A 12,297-nucleotide genomic window follows, 5' to 3' on the forward strand; every position below is an offset into this window, starting at 1 on the left:
TTATCATTTATAATTTGTAACATTTCAATGTATTGTATAATAAGGAAATGAGATTGTTAGAGGTTTTATTCTTTAAGGTTTATTTTTTTTTTTTTTAAAGATTTTATTTATTTATTTGACAGAGAGAGATGACAAGCAGGCAGAGAGGCAGGCACAGAGAGAGGAGGAAGCAGGCTCCCTGCTGAGCAGAGAGCCCGATGCGGGGCTCGATCCCAAGACCCTGAGATCATGACCTGAGCTGAAGGCAGCGGCTTAACCCACTGAGCCACCCAGGCGCCCCATCTTTAAGGTTTATTTTTAAAGTAATTTTTACACCCACTGTAAGGCTCAAACTCACAACCCCAAGATTAAGAGACAGTCCTTCAACTACACCAGCCATGTACACTGGTTAGATTTTTTTTTTAAACTATTTAGAAATATAAAGCTTAAAATATGCTTGAGCAATTCTGTTCCACAGTGGTTTCAACCACTGCTGATCAACATATTGATCAAACTATTGATCAACAATAATCAACCAATCCAGGCTAAGGTCACGGAGTTTTAGTTCATTAGACAATATTTGTCCTGAGCCTTTGTAGCACTTGTCAGTGTTCCACACCCTCTATGTAACCCCAAAACATTTCCAAGGACACTTATCAATCCTTCTCCTTAAACAAATAAATGAAAGCCTCCCCGATTGTTCTGTATTTATTCCTGAAGCACATGCTTCAGCTGGGGAGCAATGGGTGTTAACAATTCACAGGCCTCCTTAGAAATGCTAGAAAAGCACTCTTGTCTTCATTATAGGGGTGACGCCCTATTAACAATAAGGCGTTATCTGCATCATCTTTTGTGAGAGTTTGGTATCTTAAATCTAGTGTGAATCACACACAGGAGCATTTATACCTGGGCTCCAAGCAGGGCTTCAATTGTAGTGCACTGATGTTTTATCCAACAATAACCAGGCGAATGCATCTCTATGACCGATTATTATCCTATTTGTAAAAGGGAATCTTGGGCATGCATCAACAGAACTTACCCTCTCTTCTTGGGATTCCAAAATGTAATTGTTTTCCTCATGAAGGATCTCATGCAAAATGACTGACCCCGCCAGCCCCAAAAGTGTGTGTGTGTGTGTGTGTGTGTGTAGAGAGAGAGAGAGAAAAAGGAACTGAGATTCCACTGTAGTCATTTTCCTTAAGAAGGAGAAATTTAGTAGCTCTGTTTCACTGTTAAGCAGCCAAAATAGCTTCGAACATATTTCACCTACTAAAAGAACGTGTGTTGGTGTGACAGAAATATTAATGAACGAATAACACCCAATTCTCAAGATATTTTTTCTTTTATTTAAAATGTTAACTATCACAACACATTATACAATGAAATGAAGACCATAGAATCACGTGAAAACTTGTAGAACATCTGTATATAAGTCACAACACGTGACACATGCTGCAGGGATACCCTCTGACACCAAATCTTAGCACATTTCCACCACAAAAACAGAGAAAGCACAACCCTGTCTGTGAGGTTCCTCTCCTTCAGCTGTGGCTGACGCAACTGCTTCCAGGAAACGAAGATGATTTCTTTCTTTGAAGAGCATATTTCTGTTTCACTGAACACTGTGCTTTGTTGAGAAATGACCACTGATTTCTACGTCTGAGGGGGTCATATTAGAATTATAACATATTTTCACAGCACGTATTGGCACAATATGAAAAATAAAGTTTTTTTGAGTTTTCCACTCAAAACAATGATTATTAAATAAATAATTATTCCTCATGGTGCAGGTGTCATGTTACCTTTCATTGGCCACTGACCCACATGAGGCTCAATAAATTACACATGAGGTGATTTATTTGCGTCTTCGTTCGTAATTCTGCATCGCGCTCCTGTCATAAGCCACTGAGAACAAAGAGAAGGCAGAGGGGTTCTTAAGAGGACTCACTGAGAGAGTTAAATAAGCTTCAAGACACACTGTAATTTATTAAAAACTCGTGAATGACTCTTTCCACCTCCACTGAAGTATTTCTAAGATTTTTCTTTGCATACCCTCCAGTCTTGCCTATCTCTGTCCTGACTGGAAGTGATCTAACCACAGAATCCTTGGTTACTGAGGCCACCTGCCAGATACTTGGGCCCCCCAAAGCATAGTTCCACAATCTACTGCAGTGTTAATTTTTTCACAATTTTCTCAAGCAGTGGCAGAAACCCTAACCCCTCACCCTCATGGTGATTTATAGAAAGGATAATGCCTGAAGTATAGGAGTACTAATAGTAGTAGGATGAAGGCAAAATGTGAAAATTTTATTCTAAGACAGAGTCAATAGACTACAGACCATGGGCCAAATCCAGTCCACCACCTTTTCTTGAAAATCTAATGTTTTATTGGAATGTGGCCATACCCATTCATTTATGTATTGTCTATGGTTATGTAGAGAGACGGCATGGCTCACAAAATCCAAAATATTTGTTATCTGGCTGGTTCCTGTTATAGGAGTCCCGAATGGTGTAGGGGTCTCCTCCTATCTTGGGGATACCTTGCAATAATGGATTGTCATTGAAGCTAAAAACAACTTCATTTTCAGTAGGTAGGGCAATTGTGCCATCCACATACGACAGTATAACTTACCTCCCAGCACCCTAATGGCCAGTGAAAGATTAATCACTGCCTGTAAAAGCACTTAACATATAGCTAACAAGTAATTTAAGTGCTTTGACTGTCTGGAATGTTTAAAAAAGCCAAAATTATATTATATTGTATTATATTATATTATATTATATTATATTATATTATATTATAATATGCAATTTCGAAGAGGTATATAACCACAAAAGGGTAAGGATCAGACCACTGTGATCAGAATACTTAAGTATATTACTCATCATTTTAGTTAATTTATATACTTAGATTTACATTTTAGCGAAACGATGCGGCTTTTAAAAATTCCTATATCCTGTATAAAATACTGAATTTAACAGAAAGAGTAGAAAGCACTGTGGAAAGTATGTAGGAATCATAGATGCCTCTCTAAACAGTTTTCTCAGTGGGAACGATCTGTTGAGAGAGGAGGTAGGTGAGGGCCGTAGGGTGCTCGCTCTCCCTTTCCCGTCCTGAGCCCCGTTAGCGTCCAACACTGGGTTCAGGACACACTGAATGCTTTACGTCAATCACCCATGCGCTTCCGCGGTTGAACTGCCTGAGCCCCAAAGCGGGCGGTTCCCAAGGAGGGAAACAGTCCATTTCTCATCCTGTTCTGTTTGTCTCAGGAGGAGGACGACTAGCACAAGCTCAGTTCCTGACCAGCTTTCGCTTAACATGATTCCGTTCCCCAGAGAAGTGAGGTGAATGAGAATGTACAGTAACCACAGTGGGATTCCTGTTAGCTGGAACAGAATATCCTTTTCACGGGAAGTAGAGTTTGGTTATCGGGTCCCTGAACCATCTGAAACTGTACGTACGTTTTTGTGTTTATAAAACCAATGAGGGGTTCTCTACAAAGCAGGTTTCTAGATTTCTCAGACCGTCAAAGGGGCCTGTGGCCACAAAAAGTTAAACCAGATGGCTGCAGGACACAATCGTTCCATTGCCTCCGTTGATCCTGTGACTCAGTGTTTGTCCAGTTTTTTCCTTTTATATTTTCTTAAAACGGAGGAGTGAAGATTGTGTTATAAACGGATCCCGATTCATTATAGTGATTCTATTTAGAACTACATTATGGCTTGTCACACATTAATGGCATTTAATCTGTATAAATTGCACAGTATCTGGATTATTTGTAAAGTTAGCCATGTTCTGAAACCTGTATCAGTTCTGGAAATAAAAGGTTGATGACTAACGTGATTATCAAGAAAACCACAGTTATAGAAGGCTAGTTGCACCCTTCTGCTACAAGTAAAACCAGTGTGGTTTAAATTTACATTCCATTTCTAAAAGCTGGAGGATTATACATATTAATAAAATAATTTAAAGATTTCATAAGACGCACTGGTAACTTTTTTAAAATTTCAACTTGAAAAAAATATTTTATACTTGAGCAGTCCCAAGTTACTGAAAAAGAAATACAAACGTAGTGTCTAAATTTGGAACGTAGAGGGACAATGATAGGATACATCATTTTTTGCATGAATTTTCCAGATAATTAAGCCAGCACTTCTTAATTACAGATTTTCTAGAAACTTGAAATACCCTAAACAGATAAGGCAGCTAGTTACTTTCTAATTAGTTACTTGATTAATACTGTAATTCTATTTTCACTAAAGGTAAAATAGAGTTTGAATAGCTTTCCTGAGGAACCCAAGCTAATTGCTATAAAGGCCTGAATGTGCTTTACAGAAAAAATCAGTCTCTGTGAAAATGATACAGGGGTTATTTAACCTTGAAAATGGTATGATGAATGGGTTTTCAGATATAGGTATGTGGCATTTTTACACAAGATGGGAACTACAGAGAGGAAAGGAAATAGGCAGGCTTTAGGCCAGGGAAGGACTTGTTGAAGATTAAGATGGGTTATGAGGCTTTTGCCCCCCGCCCCTTCTCTGTGAGGGTTTACAGCCAGAACTGATCATAATCCCCCAGGATGACTTGATCCTGTTCCTTTCTGAAAGCACTGGCATGCACTGGGTTATTCCCATACTCTCATCCATCAGGATGTTTTGAGTTTGAGCTTTTATAACTTCATAAAGTATAAACGCATTTATTAGTTTTGTTTACTTTTGTGCTGGGAGACTGCCAGATATAATGTCATATAAGCTTTTCGAATGATCTTGGTAGTAAGTGAAAATTGGTCTTATTTCCCACATATCCCTCCCTGCTTAGTTCTGGAAAATTCAGTGTGGCTTCTGTAACAAATATAAGGGAAAAAGTACTAGACTAGCCCATGGATTCAGGTTAGGTAATGATTAAACAGGCAGACACTGGTAGGGCTGCTGGTTTGAGAAAGAAAGGTGCATCCTGGGTGAGATTAGCTTAATCAGTTACAAATTCATTCTTGGATTTGTTTATTGCAATTAGATTTTTTTTTTCACCGTAAGTACTCATTTTAAGTTTATCATTCCTTTTTAGTACTTTGAAAACTATGCCTTAGAAAGAAAATAAGATATTTAAGAAACTGTCTATTTTCAGTCGTGGTTTTATACATACCAGAATTTAAAGCTCTTTTGCCCATTAGTCCAACAAAGGAATCTGTTTTATGCCCTGGAAAAATACATTTAGGGGTATTTTAATATGTATGTCTTTGAGGAAATAAACTGTTATAACTAGTACCGAAGAAAAGCAAGCTTTCGAATATATGCCTACATAATAAATATATAACCATTTCAAGTTTTGGTGAGCCTGAAGAAATGAAGATTTCTAATAAGTCTTACATTTGACATTAAAACAATACAATGAAAGCAATTTTCTTAATTCTATATCTAAATATTAGCAAGTATAGTTTATTACATTTTACCTGTTTATATACAATGCTTTAAATATTGCTGCTATTTATGCTAGTTTTGGTTTTTAGGGAGTCAGTTTCACAGTTGGGTGACAGAAATATCCAGTGTATGTCCTTGTGTACTATGTTGTATTTCTCAGGAACTGAACCTTAGTTAAATCAGATCTGGGCACCTGATGATTATAAACTTCTAACAGGTAACTATTTTAATTTTACTGCATTTTTAAAAAAGATTTTATTTATTTATTTGACAGACAGAGATTACAAGTAGGCAGAGAGAGATGAGGAAGCAGGCTCCCCACTGAGCAGAGAGCCCGATGCGGGGCTCGATCCCAGGACCCTGAGATCATGACCTGAGCTGAAGGCAGAGGCATTAACCCACTGAGCCACCCAGGTGCCCCTTAATTTTACTGCATTTTTAATATTACCAGAAAGGTGTGTTAATTTAGACATTAATAGAGTGCATTTATTTTCATTACATAGAAGTTTGCTATATATAATCTTGGAAATAAAATCTTTAGAACATAAATATAAATAAGATTTATATATTTTCAAAGATGAAGCCTTATGAGAAAGGTTACTATTTGAACTCTAGGGGGGAAAGGTCCCTTGCTTTATACTGTATTATTTGAGAATTGGACTGCTGTTTGAGTATGACCTTCTTTGCCAACCAGTGGACCAAAATCTAAGTGGAGTTGTGGGTGGACCCTGGGGTAAATGCATATGGGTAAACATATGCATGGACTCGTGGGACTTCCCATGAATCTGAGTTCCATTAACTGGGATACTGGGTTCTAATGAACGTCAAGTGCCATAACTCTGCCATCTCTACTGCCCAAAGAAGTGTTTCATTGTACTTTAATAGATTGAGGGTCCCCATTCAATGATGGGATCAAAAAAACTGCATTTCTATCTATCTTTACCTCTACTATGGATTCTGTACTCATTTACTTAATCTTCTTAACTGGCTGCTGGATTATCCTAGATATTGTTATGAGATCTGGCACTGAAATGTGAAGAGATGCCTATAAATGCTTGGTTTTTGTTTGTTTTGTTTTTATTTTTCGAGTGGAAGTGGTGGGGGGTAGGAGAGGATGAGGGGTGAAAAAGGAGAGGAATCTCCGGTTGGATTTTGACCCCTGGACTGAAATTCTTATCTAAAACTAACAGTTTGTAGGAGTTAAAGGATTTCTTCTGGCTTTCTTTCACAGCTTAAAACAACAAATATTTATTATCTCACAGTTTCTGTGGGTCAGGAATTCAGCAACTGTTTAGCTAGGAATTAAAGGATTTTTAACATAATGCATCATTTGGTAAGTATCTAGCTCTAAGAAACAGAGTTTTAAAAAACATGCTCTGGATGTGATTAATATGAGTTTCCTCCATTCTTATACTGCCTTAATTAAACATGTTAAGTCCCGAGTTACAACGGAAAAGAAGATAGAAAATGAAATTCAATCTAATTTGCATTTGGTAAATGCCAAAATAATTTGAAACTTACTTTTATGAGAGATCTGGCCGTGTCCTAGAAGAAAGAAAAAGTTAGTAAGGGCAATAGATTTATTTTAAAGATGCTATACTATATTTTCAGAAGAGAATTATAAAATAAGTTGATTTTTAACACATGTAACATTTCCCATTCATGTACTATCCCGAGGAATATAGCAAAACCATAAATGCTAACCAAATTATTAATGATAAAAACAAAATAGCAACCAAAAGGAATATTTTTAAGTGCTTTCTATGGGCCACAAATTTAAACTCAGGACTTTGAGACCCCTGAGGCCTAACATAGTAACTGTTAGGCCACTCCACCTGTTTTCTTACAAGAAACACATCTCCAAGCTGGACCCCCAGGAGAGAGAGATGCAAATCTACTTTTACTAAAGAGGCATTATCAAGAATCTGTCTTTCAGCTCATAAAAGACTTTCTTCACTTTTCCTACATGTGCATTCACAGTAGTAAAATAAAGATTTATAGAAATGTTTACCATAAAGAGCCTTTAACAGGGCCACTTGTTTTTCAATTGAGGAATCTGACAAAAGATGAATTGGTATTAACTGTTTACACATTCCATTGATGGTGTGATGAATTCAAGGAAATTGAGTATTTCTATCATGAGACAGTAGGGAGCTAAATCTAATCTAAATCTAATCTAACCCCGAAGGTCTAAAATGGATTTCTGCAGGCGCTTAGACCATTCTGAGTACTACCCCTGGAGGCCCCACGCCTTCCCCCCTCCCCCCCCCCTTTGTCAGTTTGGATCTTGCATCAAGGGAGCACTCAGCTAAGGTTGCTTCCTGCTCTTGACTGGGGTCATTCTAATTGTGTGGGGCTGGCACAGAAGAGCTCACCCTCCCTCAGCCGGCATGTGCGTTTGTTAGTGGGGTGAGGGCCAGAGTCGCTCCCCGGGGGTATATCCATTTTAGGATGGAAATTTCTACTCAAAGAGCAAAAGAGACTGGGCGCTCTGAGAAGCAGTGAGTGAGGACACTGGGCAGGTTGCTCAGAGAGAGAGAGGGAGGGATGGCTGCCCATCTCACCAGCATCCCTTTTGCCCATTAATCCGAAGAACTGCTGAGGCTTGGGTCTCCGGGCGATTCTCTGCAGAAGATGCTCAAAAGGCTCCGGCAGCTCCTCCTGGGGGACAGACGCACAGACAGACGGGCGTGTAGGCCATCAGCACGCGGCGCCAGCCCTGGGCGAAGCTCAGAGGCGGGCGGTGTTGGTGCCAGGGCCGGACAACCCGTCCGACAGGGAGGCGGGAGAAAGCCGGGTTTCCCAACGCGAGGGCTGAGTGGGGTCCTAGCCCTGGAACTCTCTTCTTCCACCCCTCCCAGAAGAACTCGTGTCCCCGGGCTCCGCTTTCGCGAGTTAGCGGGAGACGCGGCGTCCCCCAGCCCCGGGCGCTCTCCGTTCTTGGCAGAGCCTGGAGACCCCCGCCCCCCACCCCCCTGCTCTGCCGCGCCGCCACCTGACTTTCTCTCGATTCTGGCGCGGGCATTGGAGACGCCTCGCCGCCCTAAATGCACACAGCTGTGTGTCGCGAGTGGGGAAGGAATGCTTTTACTAGGGACCTGCACCGCGCCACTTACACTGTTCCCTCGAGGCGCGCTCCCTTGGGCCAATAGCCTGAGAGCCTTGTAAAGGAGTAAAATAAAAGTCAAGGCAGGAAGTTAGCTTCCCACCCACCTCGCCCCTCGAAGCCCCCAGCAGCTTGCCCTCTACCCTGCTTCTACCAGCGTCCGGCGCGCCCCCTTCTGCCCCTGCCCAGCGTTTCCAAATGCCCGGTCCTTGCAACTAGACTGGAGTCTCCGAAATCCACCTTATCCCGGGGTGAAACCTTGTGAGATTTCCAGCCTTGTGAGGACCTCGGGCTCATCAGGGAGGGCATCATTCCTCCAGGGAGTTCCCGAGACCCGACGGTGCAGCCCCGGGGAGGAAACTTGGATCATGGGCACAAGATCTCGTGAGGGGACCCAGGGAATGGCGTTCCTTTACATCCGCACCCCCCACCCCCACTCCGCGCTCCTCCACCGCCTCTGGTCGCGGTCGCGGTGCCTGACAGGCTAACTAGAATGCTATCGTAGGGGAAGTGACAGCTCCCAGGGCCTGGAAGAACGGCGCGGGCTGGGTCTCACCTTGATCTGGTCGCTGTCCGACCAGTCGGACCAATAATTCAGATCATCGCTGGTTCCGATTTCTTCGGCAAACAGTTGAGTGGAAACGAGAAAAAAGACGGCCAAGGCAACGAGGATTTTCATGCTGGATTTCTGGGAAGAACAGGGAAGAGACATTGGGGATGGCTATCCAAGAGTTGGGGCAGCATATTTTTTGGTCCCACAACGCAAGGCGGGGCCGATTGAGCCAAGATAAAAAGCCTAAGGGATAACAAACCCAAAGCATACCTTGTACCCTTTAGGAAAGAAAATCATGCCCCCAAGCTTCTCAAAGCCCCTTCTCCCTGGATCCCAGCTCCCTCAGCCTCCAACCCAGCGGTCTACACCTTCAAGCCGGGAGGCTCTGCAGGTGGGAAACAAAGAGGGACATTGGCATTTGGGATACCCGTCTCCCCAGTGTCCCTCCGCTGTCCTCCCAATGTCCCTCGCCCCAGCGGCCAGCCGCCACCTCGGAGCGATGGTCCGTGCAGGCACTTACTGCGGCGGGCAGGCCCGCAGGGTTCCTCCGGCAGCTCTGAGCGCACGCGGGGCGCTCAGTACTCGAGGTGGCCGCGGCGGTGGAGGGAGCGGTTGCGGCGCGCTCTTTTGCCGGCTCGGTGCCGCGCGGTATTTATCCAAGGCTCGACGAGCCTCAAGGACCACGTGACACGCTCCCCACGCGACTTTCTGCTCAATATTTAATTAACCGCCTCTTCTCCTTTCGCTTGCGTCTGATTGAGAGTTTCCGAGACGGTAACCCGTCGGTGCCCAAAACATCTGGACCCAATTGGGTTTGAAATGACGCAATTTTAGGAAAATGAAGATCTCTCCATCCAATCCCGAGCGTCCAGTCTTCTTCCGTGTGCTGATCTGACGCCCCCTCCCCTCTCCTTCTTCCGAACGCGGTTCCATGACACCTGAAATTACTCATCAAAATTGAACAAAGTGACTCATTCCTCGGACTTCCGCAACTTTTTCGTCCCTTGAGACGTCAGGATAAATTGCACTTTTAAGGATGGCCAAATGACTTCAGGTATTAAGATATTGTCGTCGATAATCATGCTAAGAAGATCATTTGCAAAAGGGGGGTGCTTTTCTCTCCCTTTCTATTTCATCTGCAGAGTGTCTTTAAGTGTTTTTGAGATACAGTATCTTCTATGAGCAGAGGATCGTTCTCCCAAATCAACTACAATACCTGGCGTTTCTCCGAATTGCAAAAGGATTTTCAGTCCTATAGCATTTCAGACGATGGGAGCAGATTTATTTTACATTTTGGAGGAAGGAGAATTTAAACGTGGCAATACGCGTAGAACTTTTATACCAGTGCCATTCTAGGGTATCTTTTGTTGCAAGCTAACAAAATCGTCTTCCTTCTCCATTCCAGGAGCAGGGGTTGGAAGAGGACGTTTTCTCTTCTCTCCAACCCTTTCTCCCTGAAGACTAAGAAAGTGGCAAGACAGTGTACAGGATCCTTCCTGGCTGTCATAAAGGACTTTACAGATCATTCATAGATTTCTCCTGTCAATGAAAATAAGTATAGTGAAGATGCTACCTGGACGGTCATTGACAATTTGAAACTATTAGACAAATAGCATCTGTACAGAAATCAGAGCTTTGCATGAGCCCATGGTTTCACCTTGCAGACACATTTCTTTCATCTGTAAATGAATTAGATGACTTATCTTGAGTACAGTTGTTTTCTTCTCTTTACTAAGTAAGTACTATATTTTTCAATTCTGATGTTTTTAGCGTACTGCATAAAGGAAAAAAAGTGTTTTGTGTTTTTTACAATTCAGTTAAACTAGTAAATTTTTGCTCTAATATCTGTTGTTTCTTAAACAATCCTGAATTTTGAAATGCCTACATCTCTATCTCATTTATTTAGGCCCCGTCTTACAAGGTGAGGCATTCCATTTTTGTTTTTCTAACTTTTTATGTGGAAAATTAAATACAAAAGTAGAGAGACTTGTTCACTTGAAACAACGTGCAAGTTTTACTATAAACCCTTCCTATTTTCCCCCCACTCAGATTATTTTGAGAAGCAAATCCTAGATATCATTTCAACTGTAAATATTTTTGTCGTCTATATAAATGGGAAGGATTTTAAAAAATAAAAACAGAACCATGTCATTATTACACCTAAAAACAACATAAAATAAGTCCTTACAATATTAGCTATCCACTTCATCTTCAAATACTCCTCGTTGTTTCATAAACCCCTCCATCACAGAGTTTAATAGTTGAAATCAGAATTGTAATGAAGTCGATACCCTTCACTGGTTCATATATTTCTTTTCTTCTTCTTCTCCTTCTTCCTCTTCCTCTTCTTCTTTTTCTTCTTCTCCTCCTCCTCCTTTTTAGATTTTATTTTTTTGAGGTGAGGGGAGAGAATGAGAGAGTGAGCAGTCAGGAGAGGAAGAGAGAATCTGAAGCAGATTCCATGCTGAGCACAGAACCCCACCTGGGGCTTGATCTCAGAACCCAAGATCATGACCTGAGCCCAAACCAAGAGTCGGGCACTTAACAATGGAGCCAGCCAGGTTCATATATTTCTTAGATGTTCCCTAATCCACAGTTCTTCCCTCTCTCTCCTCCCTGCCCTCTTGAAGTTTATGGATAAAACTGATCAGTAAAGTGTACTACATTCTAGAGTTTGCTGATTGCTTCCTAATGGTTTCTTTACCTTTTCCCTGTCTTGTTCCGTTAATTGATAGTTGTACCTAGAAGCTTGGTCCCATGTAGGTTCAGTTTTTCTGACAAGACCATAAGTTGTTATGAAGTGCATGATACCTGATTGTCTCTCCTTTTGAGATGTTAGCAGATGTTGATGATCATTTTCTGGATCCACTAATTCATTAGGACTTTCAAAATAGTGTTATTCTGATTTTGTCATTTATTCTTTATTAGCTAGACTATTTCTTCCATATAAAGAGAAACTTTTTTCTCAACAGCTGTTTAGTTATTCCAAAACATAGTCAATTTAGGAAAGATAGGATAACTGCTTGGTTACCTCCCTTTACCAATTTTTAAAATAATGATTTTTAAGTTAGCACATTCAAATATGGGCTCCTCTCCCCAAATTTAGGATTTTTATGACCTCATAGATTGAATTACATTTGAAGTATTTTACTCCTCAGAGAAGGATAGAAGGAAGCTTTCTAATTGTTGCTCAGTTTGTTCAGGTGACTTTTCAAACTGGTTCCTGAAATTTTTTATATGA

At 41.4% G+C, this 12,297-nt stretch overlaps 1 protein-coding gene and 1 long non-coding RNA gene across 9 annotated transcripts in view; one reads left to right on the forward strand and one right to left on the reverse strand.

The window, feature by feature from the left end:
- Positions 1 to 1,308: 1,308 nt before the first annotated feature.
- TAC1 (tachykinin precursor 1) lies at positions 1,309 to 9,863 on the reverse strand. Of its 8 annotated transcripts, XM_032304854.1 has the most exons (8): positions 9,577 to 9,859; positions 9,060 to 9,191; positions 8,514 to 8,558; positions 7,962 to 8,058; positions 7,409 to 7,453; positions 6,919 to 6,942; positions 5,123 to 5,176; positions 1,309 to 1,884 (listed from the first exon to the last, which is right to left on the reverse strand). In XM_032304854.1, exons 2-8 carry the CDS (start codon positions 9,180 to 9,182, stop codon positions 1,835 to 1,837), a joined length of 438 nt encoding a protein of 145 aa, XP_032160745.1. In that variant the 5' UTR covers positions 9,183 to 9,191; positions 9,577 to 9,859; the 3' UTR covers positions 1,309 to 1,834. The 8 variants fall into 8 exon arrangements, with proteins under 8 accessions (XP_032160745.1, XP_032160748.1, XP_032160747.1 ...); XM_032304857.1 differs by lacking the exon at positions 5,123 to 5,176 and having other exon boundaries at positions 9,577 to 9,862; XM_032304856.1 differs by lacking the exon at positions 7,409 to 7,453 and having other exon boundaries at positions 9,577 to 9,860.
- The window catches only part of LOC116568974, a 42,103-nt gene continuing 39,595 nt past the window's right edge, over positions 9,790 to 12,297 (forward strand). The window contains exon 1 of the long non-coding RNA XR_004276803.1: positions 9,790 to 10,110. This is a non-coding gene — a long non-coding RNA (uncharacterized LOC116568974). The remainder of the gene's footprint in view (positions 10,111 to 12,297) is intronic.

The sequence above is a fragment of the Mustela erminea genome, chromosome 11 (genome assembly GCF_009829155.1).
Source record: "Mustela erminea isolate mMusErm1 chromosome 11, mMusErm1.Pri, whole genome shotgun sequence".
In the NCBI taxonomy this organism is placed as follows: Eukaryota; Metazoa; Chordata; class Mammalia; order Carnivora; family Mustelidae; genus Mustela; species Mustela erminea.